At 42.3% G+C, this 24,139-nt stretch overlaps 1 protein-coding gene and 1 long non-coding RNA gene across 2 annotated transcripts; one reads left to right on the forward strand and one right to left on the reverse strand.

Moving 5' to 3' along the window:
• Positions 1–2,828: 2,828 nt before the first annotated feature.
• On the reverse strand, positions 2,829–6,100 carry LOC129817557 (uncharacterized). Its single transcript, XR_008753715.1, has 2 exons — positions 4,812–6,100; positions 2,829–4,647 (listed from the first exon to the last, which is right to left on the reverse strand). It is a non-coding gene; the product is annotated as an uncharacterized LOC129817557 (long non-coding RNA).
• Positions 6,101–6,153: 53 nt separating this feature from the next.
• Positions 6,154–9,576, forward strand: LOC129817556 (myristoylated alanine-rich C-kinase substrate-like). Its single transcript, XM_055872938.1, has 2 exons — positions 6,154–6,533; positions 7,714–9,576. Exons 1-2 carry the CDS (start codon positions 6,438–6,440, stop codon positions 8,401–8,403), a joined length of 786 nt encoding a protein of 261 aa, XP_055728913.1. The 5' UTR covers positions 6,154–6,437; the 3' UTR covers positions 8,404–9,576.
• Positions 9,577–24,139: the final 14,563 nt, after the last annotated feature.

Here is a 24,139-nt window from a genome sequence, read left to right on the forward strand (position 1 = left end):
AATGTAATTCACTTGCATAATAGAAGCATTTCCATAACAACAATTGAATGGTGTTCCTTCCGGTGTTGCGCTGCTCCCACTCACAGATGTGAAGAGGCTGAGGGGATAGTTAACAGGCCCTGCATGTGATGGGTCCTAGGGGATAGGGGAGTGGAGAGGGAGGGTAAAACCATGTTGCATGCACACCCAGTCCCGCTGCTTAAATGCTTCAACAAGATGGCAGAAACCAGGGCTTTAAAAATGTCACATATCTTACTACTTATGTTTCAGAATGTGATCTGGTGGATAAATAAAAGCCATCCATGTGGAGTGTGGAGTCGCTGTGAGAGATAAGCTAGGCTAGCACACTGTGGTGTTTGAAATGCAGGGGCTTGAATCGCCATCTGTGTCAGCACAGAGGCACACCCAAAACAGAAGGAGATATTACCCCAATGCACCCAGGGGGGTGGGGTAGTGGTGCAGAGGAAGAAACAAAGCAACGGGAGCAGGAATCAAGTCCAGATCCACAGAGGGGAGTGGAGACCTGCAATTACTAGCCCAGCAGAAGCTGTTACTCCTCTACCTCACACAAAAAACTCAGGCTTATGAAATGGAGTATTATATTTCCACATCTTTTGTGCACACTGGGGTGTCTGATTCCTGTACCTTTTGTTGGTACAACTACATGGACAAATATTAGTTTAGCCATTGAGGTTGAGTGGAGGACACAATGAGCTCAACTAATAGGATTCCTGTAATGGTGGTGGAAAAGCTGTGTGGACTAACTTTTACGGTTGGGCAGATTGAGTTTTAAAGAGGTTCCTTTCACCTCATGTCCCTGTCCTATTCAGCCAGGTCACCAGGCTCCTCCCTGGTGTTTTGTGTGCAGCTATTCACAGTTCTCCCTCCATCGCCCAGTGCCTTCACCTCTCTGCTTCCTCCTGCCCTCAGTGCCGTTACACAAAATTGACCCTAAACAAATTAATTATTGCATTCCTAAATGCTGAAGAAATGCTCAGAGCAAGGCTATTGAATGTTTTCCGATGAGGCAATAGAACAAAAGTCAACATTGACAGAACCAATAAGAAACAGGAAAGTAAAAAAAGAAAACAAAGAGAGTGTGTAACGATTTTCTTCATCTGAGGAACAGGAAAGATCGGACCAAAACGCAGCGTGGTAAGTGTCCATGTTAATTTATTATAACTGAACACGAAAATCCAAAATAACAAAGTGAATGTAAGAAACGAAAATCGAAACAGTCCTGAAAGGTGCAACAACACAAAACAGGAAACAACTACTCACAAACCACAGGTGGGAAAAGGCTACCTAAGTATGGTTCTCAATCAGAGACAACGATAGACAGCTGCCTCTGATTGAGAACCACACCCGGCCAAACACATAGAAACAGAAAACATAGAACAAAAACATAGAATGCCCACCCAAACTCACGCCCTGACCAAACCAAAATAGAGATAAAAAAATAACTAAGGTCAGGGCGTGACAGAGTGTGGATCTGTATTCAGAGAATTTCAGTGATTTTTGTCATACTTTGGTGCTGTTGTTAACAGAAAGCTAGATATTACAGATTGTTTTCACTATATATTAAAGGTATACTTCGGGATTTTGGCAATGAAGCCCTTTATCTACTTTTCCAGAGCCAGATGAACTTGTGGATACCATTTTTATGTCTCGGTGTAGTTTGAAGGAAGTTACAAACTAACGTTAGCGCAATTGCTAAATTGCTGAGTTTCAGAAGAAAGTTATTTGATTCTGGCCATTTTGAGCCTGTATTCGAAACCACAAGTGCTGATGCTCCAGATACTCAACTAGTCTAAAGAAGACCAGTTTTAATGCTTCTTTAATCAGAACAACAGTTTTCAGCTGTGCTAAAACTTGCAAATACTTGCAAATGGGTTTTCTAATGATCAATTAGCCTTTTAAAATGATAAACTTGGATTAGCTAACACAACGTGCCATTGGAACACAGTAGTGATGGTTGCTGATAATGGGCCTCTGTACGCCTATGTCGATATTCCATGAAAGATCTGCCGTTTCCAGGTACAATAGTCATTTACAACATTAACAATGTCTACACTGTATTTCTGATCAATTTGATGTTAATTTAATGGACAAAAAATATGCTTTTCTTTCAAAAACAAGGACATTTCTAAGTGACCCCAAACTTTTGAACGGTAGTGTATATACTGTATACTGTATCCTTCACTACATATTCTTTACTATCTATTGCATCTTAGCCGCTCTGTCACTGCTCATCCATATACTTTATACTTATATATTCTCATCCCATTCCTATATTTGATTGTATGTATTAGGTTTTGTTGTGGAATTGTTAGATATTACATGTTAGATACTGCTAAATTGTCGGATCTAGAAGCATAAGCATTTCGCTACAATCGCAATAACATCTGCTAACCATGTGTATGTGACCAATGCAATTTGATTTGATTTCTTTATCAGGCTCATACAAGAGAGTACAGTTGACTGTATTTTGGTGCTGCAATTGCACTGCAAACCTTGTACCTTTTTGAACACTCACTTCCCCCTAGGGCCAATCACTAGATGTCAACAAGCCTGTGCTGTGAGTAACTGAAACTTTCGGGAGACCACTTCCTCTCTTCTGCAGAACCCCCCTCCCTCCTCCTCCCCTCTCCACCACTGCCAAAATGACTGGGGCTTGTTAAACCATCATTTAGCTGAGAGAATGACAAGGGGGAGACTCAGAGCTCAAGAGTGTAGCTGAGTGACTACTCTAAGTGGCTGTAGCTCCTGATTTGCTGCCACAGTGTTTACTGTGATATGTCATCTCACCCAACACACTGCTCTTTCAATTCAATTCACGGGGCTTTATTGGCATGGGAAACATATGTTAACATTGCCAAAGCAAGTGAAGTAGATAATATACAAAAGTGAAATAAACAATAAATATGAACAGTAAACATTACACTCACAGAAGTTCCAAAATAATAAAGACATTACAAATGTCATATTAGGTATATATACAGTGTTTTAACGATGTACAAATGGTTAAAGTACAATAGGGAAAATAAATAAGTATAAATATGGGTTGTATTTACAATGGTGTTTGATCTTCACTGGTTAACCTTTTTTTGTGTCAACAGGTCACAAATATTGCTGCTGTGATGGCACACTGTGGTATTTCACCCAGTAGATATGGGAGTTTATTAAAATCGGGTTTGTTTTCTAATTCTTTGTGGATCTGTGTAATCTGAGGGAAATATGTGTCTCTAATATGGTCATACATTGGGCAGGAGGTTAGGAAGTGCAGCTCAGTTTACACCTCATTTTGTGGGCAGTGTACACATAGCCTGTCTTCTCTTGAGAACCAGGTCTGCCTACGGTGGCCTTTCTCAATAGCAAGGCTTGGCTCACTGAGTCTGTACATAGTCAAAGCTTTCCTTAAGTTTGGGTCCGTCACAGTGGTCAGGAATTAATTAATTATTTCTAACGTGTCAAGTAATTATCTTTTTGTTTTCTCATGATTTGGTTGGGTCTAATTGTGTTGCTGTCCTTGGGCTCTGTGGGGTGTGTTTGTGTTTGTGAACAGAGCCCCAGGACCAGCTTGCTTTAGGGGACTCTTCTCCAGGTTAATCTCTCTGTAGGTGATGGCTTTGTTATGGAAGGTTTGGGAATCGCTTCCTTTTAGGTGGTTGTAGAATTTAATGGCTCTTTTCTGGATTTTGATAATTAGCGGGTATCGGCCTAATTCTGCTCTGCATGCATTATTTGGTGTTCTACGTTGTACACAGAGGATATTTTAGCAGAATTCTTCCAAGGGGAGCTGTTGAGAAAGAAATGTGCAGGGAGAGAGAGAATGGCTATCAGTTTTATCACTGACCCTGAAAGGCTCTTTGCCCCTGACCTGTCACCCGTGAAGAGAAAGTCTTCAACCATCATTTGTCACCATTCCTATTTCTCAGATAAGTGAAATAAGCAAAGTGCCATAAGTTATTTGTCCAACTTGGGGAATGTGTGTGTGTGTTTGTGTAACACCACAACTATGAAACTGTGGACAAACTATTTTGCAGAACCATGCCCAGACAGGGAAGTGTGAATATGAGATGGTCATCTTTACTGTGCTTTTGTTACCACACATCTTCACAATGGAAATATGACAACTTGCAAAATGAATGCAAGACAAAATGACAGACATACACACTAGTGATAAATCATATCATGCATAATATTTCTGGATCCTTACACAAACCAATATGGCTTGCAAAGTAAGGCAAAAACACATCAAGGTTTAACTTTATCTTATAAGTTCACTAAATAAACATCTCCAACATACTTCACAAGATAACATATATTGAACTAGGTCTTCAATACAGTAAAAGTATATTTCAGTCCAGCTAATGTGTCTTGGAAAAGCAGAGAAGAAAAGCAGAATGGTGACCACTTGGGTTCCAAATGAGTCTCCAAAAAGTTGTGCATAATGCCAAAAGTATGCAACTTCCGCAATCAGTCAACTAGGGGTGTCTTCAGCATAGTAGATCCCCTGAATGATTTGGCCTTACATTGCAGTCAGTCTCCACTTGACAATGACAATTGAATCGCCGCATCATGTCCTTCTCATTGGGCTTGTTCGGCATTGCAGGCGACAGTGCAGGCGATAGCCGACTGACAGATCTACAAAGAAAATTGTATCATAAATAACTACTCATTATTACTTGTACATCAGTCAGTCACAATTTACCCATGATGCATTACGTTTTAATTATCTCGAACACGGCCGCTGACTCTAATAAAATATCCGAAGACCTAACTTTACGAAAATACAACTCACCACCCACCATTTGTGCTCTAGTACGCTCAATAATGAGTTCTCTCATTCACCATCCTCAAGATTCCGTGGAGTTTTGCCTACCGCGTTCGAATGACACTACTCTGCTGAGACGCTGACCGTGCGCTGAAAGCTTTGTGCAAGTCTACTACTCGCCTCTCCCTGAAGCTTTGACATCAGTTTTGCCAGTCAGATTACCATGGAAACATGATGATTCCGAGCGGCAAGACAATAGGAGAACACTGAACGTTTGAGTTTAGAAAAAAAGAAAATGTGTTCAATAAATCCAAATACGATTATTTCCATAGACTACATATATATCACTGCCAATAAGTATTGCAATCAATGAGGGAAAATTACAGTTAGACCATGTTGTCAAGACATTTTAGAATTTCCACAGCAACGTTTTTGAACGCCCTGACTTTAAACGTGTATTTATTAGCCAAGGCTATTGCATTTTATATAGCTTTAATTTAAGCCTGTCGCCCCTCCCTCTCGTTTCATTTGATAGGCATAACGGGACACTAAAATATTATTCGTTCAATTTATTGTGTATACACACGGTGTGCATTGAGGGGAAAACCCTGCACCATAATTGCTCATTATTAATATCCTAACTGACGTGTTATATACTGTAGAATACACCGAATGATGCAATCCATTCGACGGTATCTTTATTAACAATAAACATCTTAAATTAAAAAATATATAAACGTAACTTAAATGTGGTGCATATTGTGACTTGAAATGTATTTCTTACAAGATGGCAAAGGGTTGAAATGTGCATTTTATCAATATTTGATTCTCACATAAGCAGTATTTTTTCAATATGAAAAACAGCCGCCACTAAATATACCTTCTATGAACACTGTCTGTTTCAAGTGAACCTGGCTGTATTCAGAGCACGTTCTGAAAGTGGTGCCTGCTCGAGCTCACTGAGCCAAAAAGCCAAACACCAATTTCTACCTAACGCAAATGCCGATTCCTAATATTCACATTGCATAATTGAGATGAAATTGTTACAAACAATAATGTCACCCTAACAAATGTATCATTGTTAATCAATAATTAGGTATGACTTTGTTATGAGTGATTAGAACGTATTTCAAACCTCTGTATGCACCATAATTGCCCAAATTACATTCTCGGTCGACTTTTTTTTATTTTGTGATTTTGAAAGTAAAATTTGTTGCCGCGACAAGATAATATTTTTCATATTTGTTACAATCTGAAAAAAATCTATTGTTTAACTCGTTTTTAAGCCTTGCCCACTTTCTGTGTGAGGACTCTGATTGGCTGGATCTGAGCGCGGATGCCGTCATCGCTCGGAATGCTCATTCATCTGTGCACTTGGGCGTTGGACTCCGCATCTTATTAGCAACAAGGGAAATTTCTCCATTTTCCACCCTGTCTACAGCGAAAGCCACAAATCTGGGATTTTTTATTACTTCTCTTCAGTTGGCAGGTTTTCTTCTGACATTTTCCCATTTTGTTCACTGCGACTGGACTTTGATTGCTTCTCCAGTAAACTTTTCAAAGAGGAACCTTCGCAAAGAGCTTGCGTTTAAAAAAGAGGCTAGTGGTCTTTGTTCGTTTTTTTTTTGGATCTGTTGAGTTTCTTTGTTGGAGCGAAAGCATGGGAGCGCAATTCTCCAAGACAGCTGCAAATGGCGAAACCGCGGTTGAAAAGCCTGGAGAGGCTGCCACTTCACCAACCAAGACCAATGGACAGGTAATTGCGTTTGTTAAGGGAAATATATGTATACCGTTGGTTTGCGTAAAAGTTCTCTCTGCGTTATTGTGGGCACTTATGGAGACGCACGCCGGGCTGTTGGAGCAAACGACCACGAAGGGAAAACATTGATTCATAAGTCTACATGTTCTATATAATCAGTACTATTTAATCTAACATTTGATCATTGAGTTGAAATGTAATTTCTAAAAAATATATGAAGGCAAACTGATTTGGATAATTTTTTGGAGACAAATGTAAATTAAACACTCGTTTTCATTGACTCATTTGCGATGTGGGGATTTCCACACCGATAATGGGGTTACAGCCTTTGTTTGAAATGTCCGATTGTGAGACATTGGGAATTGGTATCACATTGTAGGGTCGGTCCATATGTAGCCATGTATTGTTAAATGGCAATTGGATCGATCATGTTTTGAATCAAAATCATATTTAAAACTGAGCACAAATGTAATAACTTGATGCTATCGGTAAGTGAATGGGGGAGATGCACGACGCCAACAATGGCTTGCCACGGTCAGCTAACATCACCTCGCCTTTTGTTACAGATGCTCGAGTAGAGAGCAGGGACGGTTACTATGACACTGAAGGCAGGGGAGCCAAATTCGAATAATGCGCCCGTCCTGTAGATCTTATAATAAGTGTTGGAAAGGGTGTTATTTATGAACGCGATATTGCTAAAAAAAATACTGCTTGAAGGTTCTGTGTAGTTTTTTGAGATATCCATCTAGACGCTGCTCTGCGTAGTCGGGTGTATTAATGAGCATCTGCTGTTTTAATGAGCAGCTGCTTTGCGTTGGTGCCTCGGTATTGGAGAGACTAGCAGAGGCGCATCGCCCCCTAGTGAAACACCCGAAACATTGCCTCCGTCATTGCTGGAATCGGCTCATTCTCGCTTGTGATTTGTGGGGAAATGTTTCAATCATGAATCGCAAAAAAATTGTGTTGAATTCGTAACTCGCAAAGTAATTACCGCCGCACGTGCCTGAAAGCCCAGTGATACTAAACAGGTAAAAACTTGAGATGAGGCTATATGCTTTGGTCTCAGTTGAATTTGTGGCGTCTACTGTCCCTTGTGTAACTGTGTGGCTATGGTCCATGCCACACGTTATATTTCCACGTTTGCTTCTTGTATGATAAGACTTCAATTTCTCTTTAGGAAAATGGCCATTTGAAAGTGAATGGGGATGCCTCTCCTGCAGCTGCCGAGGCAGGCAAAGAGGTGCAGGCCAATGGCAGCACCACAGCTGAGGAGGCTCCAAAAGAGGAGGCTGCACCTGCAGAAGTGGCGGCAGTAGATGGGGTGAAGACAGAGAATGCAGAGATTGTGTCTCCAGCAGCCGAGGGTGAGGCCACCAAGCCGGAGGGAGCCACGGCTTCAACCAGCAACGAGACCCCCAAAAAGAAGAAGAAGCGCTTCTCATTCAAAAAGTCCTTCAAGCTCAGCGGCTTCTCCTTCAAGAAGACCAAAAAGGAGACTGGCGATGGGGCAGAGGGTGAGGAGGCTGCTGTGTCCACTGAGGAGGCCAAGGCTGAGACAGCCGAGGCCCCAGAGGTCGCGGCAGAGGGTGAGGAGGCCAAGCCTGCTGAGGGAGAGGCTGCACCCACTGCTGCTGAGGAGGAGGCTAAGGAAACAGCTAGCCCTGCAGAGGCCAAGCCTGAGGAAACAGCAGCAGCCCCCGCTGAGGAGGCCAAGGTAGCCCAAGCCACCGAGGAGCCAAAAGCAGAAGAGAAGCCAGCCGAGCCTGCTGCTGCAGAGGAGGCACCCATCTCGGAGGAGGCTGCACCTGCAACAGAGGCTGCATCCAGTCCAGAAGCCCCCGTTACTGCAGAAGCTGCTGTTGAGTAAAGCTGGAAACTCAGAGCAAAACAGAATTAATTAAAATTTAAAAAGGAGAAAAAAAGATAATCAAAGAACATTTCCCTGTTTGTATGTTGGAGTGGTGCCAATTGATGGCTTTGGAGAACTTGTCTACAACCAGGGATATTTTAAAGCTTTCCTTTTTTTGGTTTTCCCTTCCCCCTCCACAAAACCTGTCTCGGTCCATTGTTACTACCATTCCAACGGGCAGAGGTGGGTGGCTTAAATGTAATACTACAGAAAGAATACATCCACACTCTGCCATATATTTTTTGCATCAGTATTAAATGTTTTTGGTTTTGCAGTTTTATACAAAATGTAAACTTGTCAATGTATGGACATCCCCATGGTATGAAGGAGGTGGGGAAAAGATGAGTTGTAAATGAAGGGGATTTTGGGGTGGGCAGGGGATGGAATAGAAGGTGGCACAACTGTGCCACAGACTGATGTAAAGAGTAATCTTAAAAAATTTGAATGAAACGACCAACATCTGTGTACCACGAGAGTACCATGCGATTAACAACACTAAGTCATTTATACTATGAGACAAAATATTAAATTCCCAGAGTTAGGTTTAGGAAGTCATTTAAAAGAAATCATAGGAGCTTTTCACTTCTCATTAGCTGTACCAGTCAGTGATTCAGTAGAAATACAAGTTGTATAGGCTTTATTGTTTATTGCTGGTTTTATGACCTTAATAAAGTGTAAGTATGTATAGGCGGGGTGTTTTTAACTGTGATTATTGTACAAATGAAATCTTGATCTCAAGAAGCACATGAAGTTTGCAGCTCTTTTTCCACCCGCTCATTTTTGTAAGATAACGAAAACAAATTCATCCTGGAAGACCTTTTAAGCAATTTTGAACTCAACCAAGCTGTGATAAGTGGAATGGTTACTGTTTATATACTGTGGTATGTTTTGATTACAGGAGACAATGCTTTTCAGTGGTCTTTGACAAATTAAGGAATCTCTATCAGATGCAATGTTTGTGTAGCATCTTGTCTCTTTCTTTTCTTTTGTAAATACTGGAGAAGGTTTTACCAATTTGACTTAGAGATGGAATGTAACTTTGCTTACAAAAATTGCTATTAAACTCCTGCTTAAGGTGTTCTAATTTTCTGTGAGCACACTAAAAGCAAAAATAAATGTGAATAAAATTTGTGCAGCATCTGTGTTTTCATTTAACCAATTTTTGTTCAGTTAACTGTAAAGATGGAGGTGGTAAATTGAGTAATTTCAACAGCTAAGTGAAGACTTGTCATCATTGGATACAAGTGTGTTAACCTGAATACACTACTGTTAACTGCCTTTTCTACATACTCAAATGTTACGGTATGTTTGCAGAAGCACCTTGCCTTGAGCAACAACACCAAGATGGTTTTGCCTAGGATTTTAATTTATACTGTTACAGCTGATCACAGCCAGTGTCAATGCCCCTCGGTCGTCTACAAAAGTCCAACATGGACTCAATTGTTTGGCCAAATATATTTAATCTCACATTACAACTAACATAAACTAGGTCTAACTTGTTCAAAGCAAGTATGGACCTGAATACAGTGCCTTTGGAGAGTATTCAGACCCCTTGACTTTTCCACACTTGATTGTTACAGCCTTATTCTAACATGGATTAAATTCATTGTTTTCCTCATCAATCTACACACACAATTTACATAAGTATTCAGACCCTTTGCTATGAGACTTGAAATTGAGCTCAGGTGCATCCTGTTTCCATTGATCATCCTTGAACTGTTTCTACAACGATTGGAGTTCACCTGTGGTAAATACAATTGATTGGACATGATTTGGAAAGGCAGACACCTGTCTATATAAGGTCTCACAGTTGACAGTGCATGTCAAAGTAAAACCCAAGAAATAACGTTGAAGGAATTGTCCGTAGAGCTCAGAAACAGGATTGTGTTGATCTGGGGAAGGCTAGCAAAAAAATCATGCAGCATTGAAGAACACAGTGGCCTCCAAAATTCTTAAATGGAAGAAGTTTGGAACCACTAAGACTTTACCTAGAACTGTCCGCCCAGCCGAACTGAGCAATCGGGGGAGAAGGGCCTTAGTCAGGGAGTGACAGAGCTCCAGAGTTCCTCTGTGGAGATGGGAAAACTTTCCAGAAGAACAACCATCTCTGCAGGACTCCACCAATCAGACAAGATTCTCTGGTCTGAGGAAACCAAGATTAAACTCTTTGGCCTGAATGCCAAGCGTCACTTCTAAGGGAAATGTGGCACCGGACTGAAAACCGATCAAACATCTCTTGAGAAACCTGAAAATAGCTGTGCAGCGACGCTCCCCATCCAACCTGACAGAGCTTGAGAGGCTCTGCAGAGAAGAATGGGAGAAGCTCCCCAAATACGTGTGCCAAACTTATTAACGTCATACCCAAGAAGACTCACGGCTGTAATCGTTGCCGAAGGTGCTTCAGCAAAGTAAAGGGTCTGAATACTTATGTAAATGTATAAACCTGTTTTTGTATTGTCATTATGGGATACAGTCTGTAGATTTGAGGGGGGAAAAAACAACTCAAATCAATTTTAGAATAAGGCTGTAATGTAACAAAATGTGAAATAAGTCAAGGGGTCTGAATACTTTCAGAATGCACTGTACATGTGTTTGTCACAGGGATCAGGTTTTGTTCATTGCAAGTTCCACTATTAGAGTGCTATTCCACCTCAACATCAGATGCTGCCTACGTCACTGACATTAACTACGTTCACTAATTATATTTTGACTGGTGTGAGATTGTAGAACAATAGTTATTCTCTGACTGGTACAATGCCAACTGAAAATTTAAAAAAAGTCAGTGCAGCTCTATTGAGCAGCTCATTGCTCTAGCAAGAGACCGTCACTGCAGACTCAATACTTTGCAATGACGTTGAACAATGAATCAATCGCAGACCCACCCAAGACATTAAAATAAACCATCAATACGGTGGTTTGAAGCTACACTTGGACAATGCAATATGCTTATCACAGATTTTGTTTCAGGGCCAGGGCTCCCTCCCGGCCAGGTTAGCTCACAAGTAACCTAGTCAAAGTTCCCAAGGTGCCCATGTTTAGAGACTAAAATGTACCTATTTTACAGTAGCTGGGTTAACACCTGGCAGTAGAAGGCCCGGCTACAGTGTTTACATGTTATATGTTAGTTTCTATTATAGCTTAGGGCCTATATGGGCCATATAATCTGTAAGGAGGTGTTCATTAACCTGTTACCATGCTCTTCAGCTTCAGAGACTCAATGAATGGTGTTGCAGACACAAAACATATTTTGATGTCAGATGCATTGGGTGCAAACCTTTCCAAGGAAAGGCCTATTTCACAACTGACTAGTCATTTGGCATCTGTTCCTGTTCATTTGCTGCAGAAATAGGAAAGATTTCATATTAGCCTAGTTTACGTACTACCTCATGAAGATTGTGGCTTCTTGGTCAAAACTGTGGCAGTGTGTAACGGCAGCCTTCCCTCTCTTCACTAGAAGAGGGCATATAACAGGGATCAGACCAACACGCAGCGTAGCCAGTGCTCAACATGTTTAATACGAACGATAAACGTGAACACTTAACAAATACAAAGTAAATAAATGTGGCAAACCGATACAGTCCTAGCTGGTGCATAGAAAACACAAAGACAGGAATCAACCACCCACAAATCCACAACACAAAACAAGCCACCTATATATGATTCCCAATCAGGAACAACGATTGACAGCTGCCTCTGATTGAGAACCATATTAGGCCGAACACAGAAACAGACAAACTAGACACACAACATAGAATACCCACCCAGCTCACGTTCTGACCAACACTAAAACAAGCACAACACACAAGAACTATGGTCAGAACGTGACACAGTGGCCTGTGCAACAGGTTCCAAGTAAAGTGAAATTGGCAAATGACTCAATGAGCAGTTGGGGAGCTGCAACATTGTAGCATATATCATTCTGTATCAAGTTACGTTATACTACATTGCAATAATTGCAACAACTAAAGAGCATGTTATACATGCCTCATAAATTGTCAGTTAAGAACAAATTCTAGTTGCCCATAGTTGCAGGAAGTAGAGGTGCTGAGGGTGCTGCAGCAAGCCCATGTATTTGTTTTTTACCAACATTTTTTGGTGGTCACAGGCCTTTATTACTCCGGTCGTCGTGTTTTTTCAATCAAATCAGTGAACTACGCCTTTATGATTCCTGGTGAGAGCACCATATAAGCGAGGGTGGAAGGCCGCAACCCAAAACATCTTCCCACAGCTATGGGTAGGCCACAAAAAAGCATGTGCACATGCTACTCCAATCTTCACTGACTGGTTGCAGCTTCCTCAAGTTTTTAAATCCACACACGCTCGCTTCCCGCTTGCAGGTGCATGTAATCACTAATACTAGTAAGTTACTGGACTGAAAATCTAAATATACTTTGTCTGTTCATCAGGTCTACAGTCCACACAACTCGAAGATCAAGGTTGTATTAGCTAGCAATAATGGCGGTTTAAATTGTAGGTGTGTGTTGATGAAAATAATGGCCTGTGTATTATTTGTTATAACGCCATCGTGTGGCTGCCATGTAATGCATCAACCACAAAAATCTCTAGTAGGTTTTGTATCTTAGATTTGACATTGTACATTATGCAGATTTGCAAATACAGTACATTGTTTACAAATAATAGAGTAAAACAACCTTATATATTGGATTATGATAGGGTTGGTTACATTTGACCTAAACTCATGGCATTTAAAATGTATATTCTTCAAGACTCAATGGGTATCAATAATTTACATGATCATGGTGGATTTAGCATATTTAACACATACTTTAACTGATTTCTAACTACTCCAATTCATGCATTCACACTAAGAATTAACGTTAGTATACAAAGGTTTTAATTGGCAAATGCAAAATATCCCATTTTCAACAAATATGAAATGATAGTAGGTTCAATTACGGGAACACCCACATAATCTTCCCTAAAAACATTTCATTAATTAAAAGGTGGATATTTCATTCAGAAGATAAAGAACATCACACTATAAGTGCATACAAGGAGTACTAAAGGGAAGCACAGCAAATCCAGGTTGTTTTTGTGAATCCTAGAAATCAACTGTTACAGTACACAAAGGAAACTAAATCTTCACAACAACGTACAACTAGGACATATAGAGAGGATGAGGCAAAGGTAGTGTTTTTTTGCCTAAAATCTGTCCATGAAAATAAGACCACAAATTTAGGCGTTGTTGTAATGGAGGTCAATGAGAAAGTGTAGAAATTAGTCAACATAAAATGTAATTTCTAATTTGCTACGTGAGATTTATTTGATCAAATAGAACAGGGTTCTCCAACTGGCGGCCAGCGGGTTTTATTTGTCCCCCCCCAAGTTTTCTGAGCAATAAAAAAAACCAAAACACTTTTTTTATTTTTTATTGTTGGACATGACTGTAAAAACAATAGGAAGTCAGCTCCAAGTGATTTTAATTTGGGAAATGATTATACCTTTATTTCAACAAAGGTATAAGCGTGCACAATTTGTCTTCTATTTGTAGAGGACAAACATGTCCTGTTTCTATAGAGGAAGCCTAGCTTGATTTTTAGCCGTTTACAAAGTTCATCAAAATGCATTTTAAAAGACAGTTTATCATCCAACCATATCCCTAAGTATTTATATGCAGAGACCTGATTAATTCGAGAGCCATCTAAGCTCGTACGTGCAAGTGTATTTTCAACCAACTTTTTGAATCTATTAAAAATCATAAAATGTGTTTTCTTTGCATTTAAAAACACGTTTCAGCTGTATAAAATACCCTTGTAATATCTTCAAATCTGTCTCCAATAGTGATAATGCTTGGTCAGCCGTTGAAGCGATAGAGTACATGACAGTGTCATCAGCATGTAAATGAAATTTACACTTTCGTATCTCATCACCGATATTGTTTATGTAGAGAGTAAACAGTAATGGACCAAGTATAGAACCTTGTTGGACCCCTTTAACCAACTCCAATGGCTCCGACTGGATGCCGTCGACTTTTACAGCCTGACTTCTATCCTTTAGATAGTCATGAAACCAACGACAGGCATCCGATCCCAGTCCCATTAACGACAGCTTACCCAAAAGTATCGCATGGTCTACAGTGTCAAAATCTTTAGACAAATCTATGAACAAGGCGGCACAGTAGTTTCTATTATCTAGGGCATTAGTAATATAATTTACAACACGTACATTGGCCGTAATAGTACTGTGTTTAGGTCTGAAGCCAGATTGATTGCTAGAAAGAGTATTGTTAACAGTTAAAAAAGATTGTAGTTGCCAATTCACCAATGACTCTAGAATTTTAGCCAAACAGGAGAGCTTAGAGATGGGCCGATAATTATCCAATTCACTACCATCGCCTCCCTTGAGGAGTGGTAAAACAAAAGCTGTTTTCCAAGCTTTAGGAATCTTTCCTACAACTAATGTTTGATTAAAGATATGCGTCACTGCACAAGCAATAATAGGTGCCGCACACTTAAGTAAATATGGATCCAGATTGTCAGTGCCTTAGAATCTATAGCAGATAGTGCAGATAAGACCTCATCTTCTGTGACTTTTTGAAAATTAAAAACCGGCTTACTGTTTTCCACATCAGCTGAAGGCCGAGGGGCTGAAACAATAGACCGGTCAGGACCATGTTAGCCATTTTTTCTTTCAAAAAGAAAACCATCAGAAATAAAATGCTTATTAAAAACATCACAAATTTCAGTTCGGTCACTGATGATCCCAGATTCCGATGTAATTTGCTTCGGCAGGGAAGTCAAGGAGTTTCCTTGTTTAAGTGAGTTAACAGTGTACCAGAATTTAGAGGGATCACCAGCAGACTCTGTCATAGCATCAAGAAAATACCTAGATTTTGCCTTTTTTATTCCTTCGGTCCATGTAACGGATTTCCTCTTCGTCTGAAGAGGAGTAGCAAGGATCAGACCAATGTGCAGCGTGGTAACAAAAAAGAACAAAAAAGAACAAAACACAAACAAACAAACAAACAAACAAACAAACAAACAAACAAACAAACAAACAAACAAACAAACAAACAACTGAAACAGTCCCATATGGTGCAAACACTGAAACAGGAACCAACCACCCACAAAACACAATAGAAAACAGGCTACCTAAATATGGCTCCCAATCAGAGACAACGACTGACACCTGCCTCTGATTGAGAACTATACTAGGCCAAACACATAGAAATATAACAACAGAACAAAACATAGAAAAACAACATAGAATGCCCACCCCAACTCACACCCTGACCAACTAAAATAAAGACGTAAAAAAGGAACTAAGGTCAGAACGTGACAGTCCATTTATTTATAACAGCAGCCAATCAGCTGTTTCACCAGTTTTCCTCACAAGGCCCATGCTTGATTCTTTTGAAGGAAAAGGATTTTCAAATCACAGGAGAACCAAGAATTAGTTTGATTTTTTTTAGCCTAAGTCGCTTTAACGGGGCGTGTTTATCAAACATGAAGATAAAAATTGATGAAAGAAAGAGAACACTATAACTGGGTCCACTATGCAGTTTACGGATAAAAGCTCTGATAAAAATCTGTTCCCAAGAATTCCCATGGATAGAAAATAGACACATGATCATGTACAAATGTAAGCAAGATTAGAAATGATTATGTTTTAGTAAAAAAAAATATTTTTGGGCTTCTTGTGGTCAATTTGCAGTCTACAAATTATTTATAATTATGTTCCGGCCCTATGACCATCTGCTCAAGAAAAAAACATTTGGCCCACAGCGAAATCTAGTCGATGATCCCTGATACAGAAGGTGTGTAATGGTTAGGTTGTTACGAATGCACTGACATAAGTGGACGCACGTGGCATTTCGGCAACTTTTAAAAAACAACTTTATATCAGAGTTGTCTGTTGTTCACATGCGTATCTGCCCTCTCATAAAATTGCTAGAATGGTCCCACCTGATCTTGCCTGACTTCCATCTTTGAGGACATGCATTTTCATTGCTAGAGTGGTCCCTCAAACATCTTGTCAATATAAGAAATGATCTTTGATACAGATCAATGACAATAAATATAATGCTTCAGTTATGGAGTCTGACATGAGAGAGTAGAATCAGCTGAGATGAGCTGCCCTGACTGCCACACTCTGGACTGTCCATGGAGAGATCACAGTGCTACCATGTGGCTGAATCAGGCACTACTAGTCTGCTCATTCTTCACACTAGAAAGAACAGATGGAAAAATGAGAGTGCCATTTCACCTCCATAAGACGCTGTCAGGTCTGAATACATTTGTGACAACCTCTAATAAATCATAAATGCATGTTACAACTATAAGTGTAGTCCTGACAAGTGAATATAGCAGAGACTAGCATGGATAACACAGTCACTCTTACCTTTGTGTCGGTTTTCTCAGTGCTTGTTTCCTTTGCTTTCTCCTCTTTCACCTCTAACAGCACAAATATACACATACATTAGGAAACTACATCACAAGCGGCATTACATCAAGCTATCACTACTTGGATGAAATATTGCTAGGTGCTTTTCTACTATCACATTGAACTCAGTGCTCTTGCAAGGTTTGTACTCAGGATAACCAAGTTCTGAATACTCACCAACTTACTCTTTCTTCTCCTCTCGCTCTTTGTCTTCCTCTACCCGGGGCTGCTTCGTTCCTTTTTTGTTATCGGCCATGTTCCTCATTCCTCCCTATCCCTTGTCCTCCGAGTCAGAGAACTCCTCATCGGAGGCTATCCTCTTGTCTGAAGCACTGACTGAAACGAGACAGGAAGTCACCATTCAGATGCTGCTGCTGGCAATAGGATCCAAAATGGGATCCAAAATGGGATCCAATATGATTGAATATGGAAAATACAGCCGCTGATACAATATGAATGGAGCCGAGGTCTCACTGGAAAACAGTGGAGTTTACTATCCTGGCAAAAAAAATACAAATGAAATGGAACACTGAGTGATATAACTGCAACAGAGAGTATTTACAGGGAAGGTCAATGAGATGGTTCAGAGGATGTGATGGGTTAAAGGAGGCGTGTCTTACTGGACATGTGTTTGTCAGGGTCCTCTGTATCCTCGTCCACTGTGTCATCAGGGATGGCGTCCTCAGGGATAGCCTGCATCTGCACCACCCCCGGGGCGTAGGGTAGCATCCGGTTCTCAAACAGACGGGTTCTCAAACAGACGGGTTCTCAAACAAAGGTCAATGCTTTTAATGCAACGAATACCTGTGCAGTAACCACCATCAGCCCAAAAGCCCACTAGAAGGCTCTAAGAAATGTGGATAATGTGACAATAAGGATAAAGGAAGTAGACTACAACCCCCCCCCCCCCCCCCACACCAGAATGCCTGTTTCATACAGTACTGGCAATGCAGATGCAACAACCTCACAATGCAAAATTCATGAATATGACATATCCAACTGGAGTTACTGAAGTACATACGATATGATACATCTGACAGACTCAGCCCTTACTTGATCTTATCCATGTCCTCCGATGTGTTCTGGTTGGTTGTTAGACGGGCTAATGTGCAGCTTGAAGTCAGGCCCAAACTACTCAAAGTAATCGTTGTATGGCAATTCTGAAAAGAAAGATAAAACATAAGGAAGGGACGGGAAAAGTTGCACCCATCTCAGTGAACTAATCCATGTGATATGTTTGCATTTGATTGTTAGTGTAGATCAAGTCCCTATTACATATATCACCAATAGTACATTTAATGTTAATGCCTATAATTTCTAATCCACAATGTTTGTTACCTTGGTTACGGTAATTTCTGTTAATGCATTCAATATTATTATTCCAGTCTTCCCGTTATCATTGTCAGAGTGGGCACATTGTTTGCAGAGAGCAAAACCTATGCTACAATTGTGAGGAATAAGTTTTGGTTTATTTCATTCCATTTACGAGTTAGTCAATTTAGTCATTGTCTTTTTTTTGAGAACTCCTGTCAATGTTGAGCTAGCACGCGCACACAGAGAAGTAGGCCTTCCTGGCCTGCCTGTAATAGGCTACCTGGCCTGCCTGTAAATGTGGCATATAAATGTGCCCATTTGGGGATCTGATAGTATTTCTGATTTGCTTAACACACCCCCACTAATGACATGTATGGCTTCTCAAAGTAAGGTTTTCTTCACCTCAAACAGCAATCAAACGAAGTCTGTTTTTACATCCATTGAGAGTTACAATAGTTCCTCAATGTATTTGAAAAATTGTTCCAGCTCCTTCTCTATAACCCCTCTGCCTGAAAGGGGAAAATGTCATGCTCTGATCCAGTGGAAACGTCATAAAATAGGCCTACCTGATTACTTCTTATCAGTGCTTGAATTGGACTGAAATAGGTTCTATTTCTACCTTGTGGATGCAATGTTTTTATTTGTTGGCTTTATGTAGGCTATTTTAACATAGTGGGCAATAGAAGTTACTTTTTAGGTTTGTATCATTTTAGATTTGGATAGAATTTTCAATAACCACATGACAATGATTGAGATATGAAGACATTATTAAATTAAATGAAGATGTGAATATGAAAACCATAACCGACATGTACATCGGTAGAAATGGTAAGATAAATGGTCATTCCACATGACAAAGGTGGCCAACTCCTCGTGTAGCCTATTACCGGCAACTTCAGGAGAGTAATGGCATAATCTGCAAAAGCCAGCAAGAGCGGGAGGAGAATAGTTGGGTAAAGGTTAAGGTTTTTCTTCTGATTATCTAGACGTTGTCGTGGAAAATTGCAAGATTATGTTATAATGCTTGTATTGCATTATAATCGTTGTTTTATTTGCCAGAATAGAGTGTTCTGTTAACTATTGTGTGTGTGTTCCACTGAGGATGGGCCTATATGAAATAGCACTGACAGAGGAGATTTACGATGTCTTTGGGTGATAAAACCTAAAGAGCATTCCAGATAACATGAGGTAATGTTTTTGTGCAATGAAGTACCAGGAACGAGATTAGAACCTCGTTTTAGGGACCAAACTGAACGATAATTTTTTGCAAATGTTATCTGGATACTCCTTTCTCAATTATAAAGTCCCTTTGTGAACTGTTCCTAAGATCTGTGGTTCGTCATGTAGGTTGAGAGGGTTGTATCTTGGCTATAAAAGATCTTTGTACTTTTCTGTTGTGACTTTCAATGGTTCATTAGAGATAGCGCATCATTGAAAGTCAAAGGCTATTGCAAAGCTCTTATTATTATTAAAAATGTAGTTTAAGTATAACTCTGACTGATGTGTGAAGTTTGTTTCTCCTCATTTGGTAAATACAGAAATAAGCCACCACAACGTCTGGCGCCCTCTTGAGGCATTTGTCTTATTTCATCAAACTGTAAGCTCAATCCGTATAGTTGATTTTATTAAACACGTAGGGTATGTCTATATATGGAAAAATACACATTTAAAAATGTTGACCGATCAATTGGTCGAAAGAACAGACAACTTTTGGTGGACCAATATATATTTTTGTCGGGGACTGCTCTAATGTCCTCACACACTTGGTGGAACAATGACATTCTGCTTAGTCAGCTCCCTGTAGGCAGCCGAATGTCAGGACCAGCACTATCCCTGCTTGCGTCCCAAATGGCACCCTATTCCCCGTATAGTTTACTGCTTTTGACCAGGGACAACAGGGCACTGGCCAAAAGTAGTGCACTATGTAGGGAGTAGGGTGCCATTTGGGACAAAGCCCCTGTCTAGTGTTGAGACCACATAGCATTTTCTCTTGAGACCCATCCCATATTTCAGGTGGAAAGAAGACATGGTGTTAAGTAAATCCTTTAAAGTATATAAATTAGTGACCCGCAGTGTTTGTAGAAAGCTTGTTTGTACAGCTTTTTTGTAGAAACTGTGCATATAAAATTATTGCATCTGAACTCCTAGGGTGTGGGGCTCTCTTTTTCTTTTTCAATTGTATTAAGTAAACCATGAAAGTACACAGGTCTCAGTGGCCTGATATTTTCCCTCCAGGATACAGGTCTAGGCACTTGTCACGCCCTGACCTTAGAGAGCCTTTTTATTTCTCTATTTGGTTAGGTCAGGGTGTGATTTGGGTGGGCATTCTAGTTTTCTATTTCTTTGTGGGCCGGGTATGGTTCCCAATCAGAGGCAGCTGTCTATCGTTGTCTCTGATTGGGAATCATACTTAGGCAGCCTGTTTTCCACCCTAGTTTGTGGGATCTTGTTTTTTCACAGTTGCTGTCTAGCCCTGCAGAACTTTACGTTTGTTTATTCTTTTGTTGTTTTGTTGGTGTTCATCTTAATAAAGAAAGATGTACGCTTACCACGCTGCGCCTTTGTCTCCTTCTAACGACGCACATAACAGAAGATCCCGCCACCAAAGGACCAAGCGCATGGCCAGGAGGAGCAGGGATCCTGGGCCCGGGAGAAAAGTGAGTGGAGGACATCGTGGACATGGGAGGAGGTGATGGCAGGGGACAAGACCCTGCCATGGAAACAGGCTGAAGTAGCGAGGGAGGAACAACTTTGCTACCAGGAGTCACGGCAACGAAGCAGACACGAGAGGCAGCCCCCAAAATGTTTGGGGGTGGGGCACACGGGGAGTGTGGCAGAGTCAGGATTCAGACCTGAGCCAACTCCCCGTGCTTACCGTAGGGAGCCGAGGATGGAACCAGAGCCAGTCGGGGTGAAATTGGAGGTGAGCGAAGGGAGCAAAGCAGAGACAGTGAAGGAGTTGATGGGGAAATTGGAGGAGAGAGTAATGAGAGAGTTGCTGTGTTGGTGCATGATGCATGACATCCGCCCGACGGAGCGTGTCCTTGATTTGATGTCACCTGAGTCAGCTCTCCATACTCGTCCTGAGGTGCGTGCTAGCCGTCTGGTGAAGACTGTGCCAGCCCCACGCACCAGGCCTCCTGTGTGCATCCCCAGCCCTGCACGTCTTGTGCCAGCTTGGCGCGGCAGACCTCCAGAGCGCCTCCACAGCCCGGTGAGTCCTGCGCCGGCTCTAGGCAGGGTTTCCCCAGTTCGTCAGGAGGACCCAGTGAGGCCTGTTCCAGCTCCTCGTACGTGCCGGGCTAGAGTGGGCATTCAGCCTGGAAGTGTGGTGCCAAGGCTACGCACCAGATTTCCAGTGTTCCCCCACAGCCCGGTTTATCCTGTGCCTCCTCCACGGTCCAGGCCTCCAGTAGGTCTCCACAGCCTGGTGAGTCCTGTGCCTGCAACCTGTCCGGAGCTGCCAGAGTCTCCCTCCTGTCCAGAGCCGCCAGAGTCTCCCTCCTGTCCGGAGCCGCCAGAGTCTCCCTCCTGTCCGGAGCCGCCAGAGTCTCCCTCCTGTCCGGAGCCGCCAGAGTCGCCCTCCTGTCCGGAGTCTCCCTCCTGTCCGGAGCCGCCAGAGTCTCCCTCCTGTCCGGAGCCGCCAGAGTCTCCCTCCTGTCCGGAGCCGCCAGAGTCTCCCTCCTGTCCGGAGCCGCCAGAGTCGCCCTCCTGTCCGGAGTCGCCCTCCTGTCCGGAGCCGCCAGAGTCGCCCTCCTGTCCGGAGCCGCCAGCGTCGCCCTCCTGTCCGGGGCCGCCAGAGTCTCCCTCCTGTCCGGAACCGCCAGAGTCGCCCTCCTGTCCGGAGTCGCCCTCCTGTCCGGAGCCGCCAGAGTCGCCCTCCTGTCCGGGGCCCGCTGCGAGGGTCCCCAGTCCGGGGTCGGCGGCGAGGGTCCCCGCTCCAGAGGCGCCACCTAAGTGGGCCAAGCTTAAGCTGGAGCGGGGTCCACGTCCCGCACCAGAGCCGCCACCGCGGATAGATGCCCACCCAGACCCTCCCCTATAGGTTTAGGTTTTGCGGCCAGAGTCCGCACCTTTGGAGGGGGGGGGGTACTGTCACACCCTGACCTTAGAGATCCTTTTTATGTCTCTATTTTGGTTTGGTCAGGGCGTGAGTTGGGGTGGGCATTCTATTTTTTTGTTCTATGTTTTCTATTTCTATGTGTTTGACCGGGTGTGGTTCTCAATCAGAGGCAGCTGTCTATCGTTGTCTCTGATTGAGAACCATACTTAGGTATCCTTTTCCCACCTGTGGTTTGTGGGTAGTTGTTTTCTGTTTTGTGTCTGCACCCGACAGAACTGTTTCGCTTTCGTTCTCCTGTTTGTTGTTTTTGTTCGATTTCGTTTTTTGGATTAAATCATGAACACTTTAAACGCTGCACCTTGGTCCACTCTTCCTTCAGCCCACGAGAACCGTTAGACTATGCATGACTTGACTTGGTTAGAACTCTGGGAAACTAACGACAGGAAAGGGAGTCCTGTCAAGGTCCCTCTAATCTCGGGAGGATGGAACTGCCAGCTTGGTAGTGATAAACAAATCATATCGAATTGTATTTGTCACATACACATGGTTAGCAGATGTTAATGCGAGTGTAGCAAAATGCTTGTGCTTCTAGTTCCGACAATGCAGTAATAACCAACGAGTAATCTAACCTAACAATTTCACAACAGCTACCTTATACACACAAGTGTAAAGGGATGAAGAATATATACATAAAGATATATGAATGAGTGATGGTACAGAACGGCATAGGCAAGATGCAGTAGATGGTATCGAGTACAGTATATACATATGAGATGCGTAATGTATGGTATGTAAACATTATATTAAGTGGCATTGTTTAAAGTGGCTAGTGATACATGTATTACATAAAGATGGTAAGATGCAGTAGGTGGTATAGAGTACAGTATATACATATGAGATGCGTAATGTAGGGCATGTAAGCATTATATTAAGTGGCATTTTTTAAGTGGCTAGTGATACATTTTTTACATATATGGCAGCAGCCACTCAATGTTAGTGGTGGCTTTTTAACAGTCTGGTGGCCTTGAGATAGAAGCTGTTTTTCAGTCTCTCGGTCTCTGCTTTGATGCACCTGTACTGACCTCGCCTTCTGGATGATAGCAGGGTGAACAGGCAGTGGCTCGGGTGGTTGTTGTCCTTGATGATCTTTATGGCCTTCCTGTGACATTGGGTGGTGTAGGTGTCCTGGAGGGCAGGTAGCTTGCCCCCGGTGATGCGTTGTGCAGACCTCACTACCCTCTGGAGAGCCTTACGGTTGTGGGTGGAGCAGTTGCCGTACCAGGCGGTGATACAACCCAACAGGATGCTCTCGATTGTGCATCTGTAAAAGTTTGTGAGTGCTTTTGGTGACAAGCCAAATTTCTTCAGCCTCCTGACGTTGAAGAGGCGCTGCTGCGCCTGCTTCACCATGCTGTCTGTGTGGGTGGACCAATTCAGTTTGTCCGTGATGTGTACGCGGAGGAACTTAAACCTTTCTACCCTCTCCACTACTGTCCCGTCGATGTGGATAGGGGGGTGCTCCCTCTGCTGTTTCCTGAAGTCCACGATCATCTCCTTTGTTTTTTTGACGTTGAGTGTGAGGTTATTTTCCTGACACCACACTTCGAGGGCCCTCACCTCCTCCCTGTAGGCCGTCTCGTCGTTGTTGGTAATCAAGCCTACCACTGTAGTGTCGTCTGCAAACTTGATGATTAAGTTGAAGGCATGCATGGCCACGCAGTCGTGGGTGAACATGGAGTACAGGAGAGGGCTCAGAACGCACCCTTGTGGGGCCCCAGTGTTGAGGATCAGCGGGGTGGAGATGTTGTTACCTACCCTCACCATCTGGGGGCGGCCCGTCAGGAAGTCCAGTACCCAGTTGCACAGGGCGGGGTCGAGACCCAGGGTCTCAAGCTTGATGACGAGTTTGGAGGG

The sequence above is a fragment of the Salvelinus fontinalis genome, chromosome 20, assembly GCF_029448725.1.
Source record: "Salvelinus fontinalis isolate EN_2023a chromosome 20, ASM2944872v1, whole genome shotgun sequence".
NCBI lineage: Eukaryota > Metazoa > Chordata > Actinopteri > Salmoniformes > Salmonidae > Salvelinus > Salvelinus fontinalis.

Coding starts and splice junctions, on each gene's coding strand:
- LOC129817556 (XM_055872938.1), top strand. CDS start 6,438: ATGGGAGCGCAATTCTCCAAGACAGCTGCAAATGGCGAAACCGCGGTT. Junction 6,534..7,713: donor CAACCAAGACCAATGGACAG/GTAATTGCGTTT, acceptor ATTTCTCTTTAG/GAAAATGGCCATTTGAAAGT.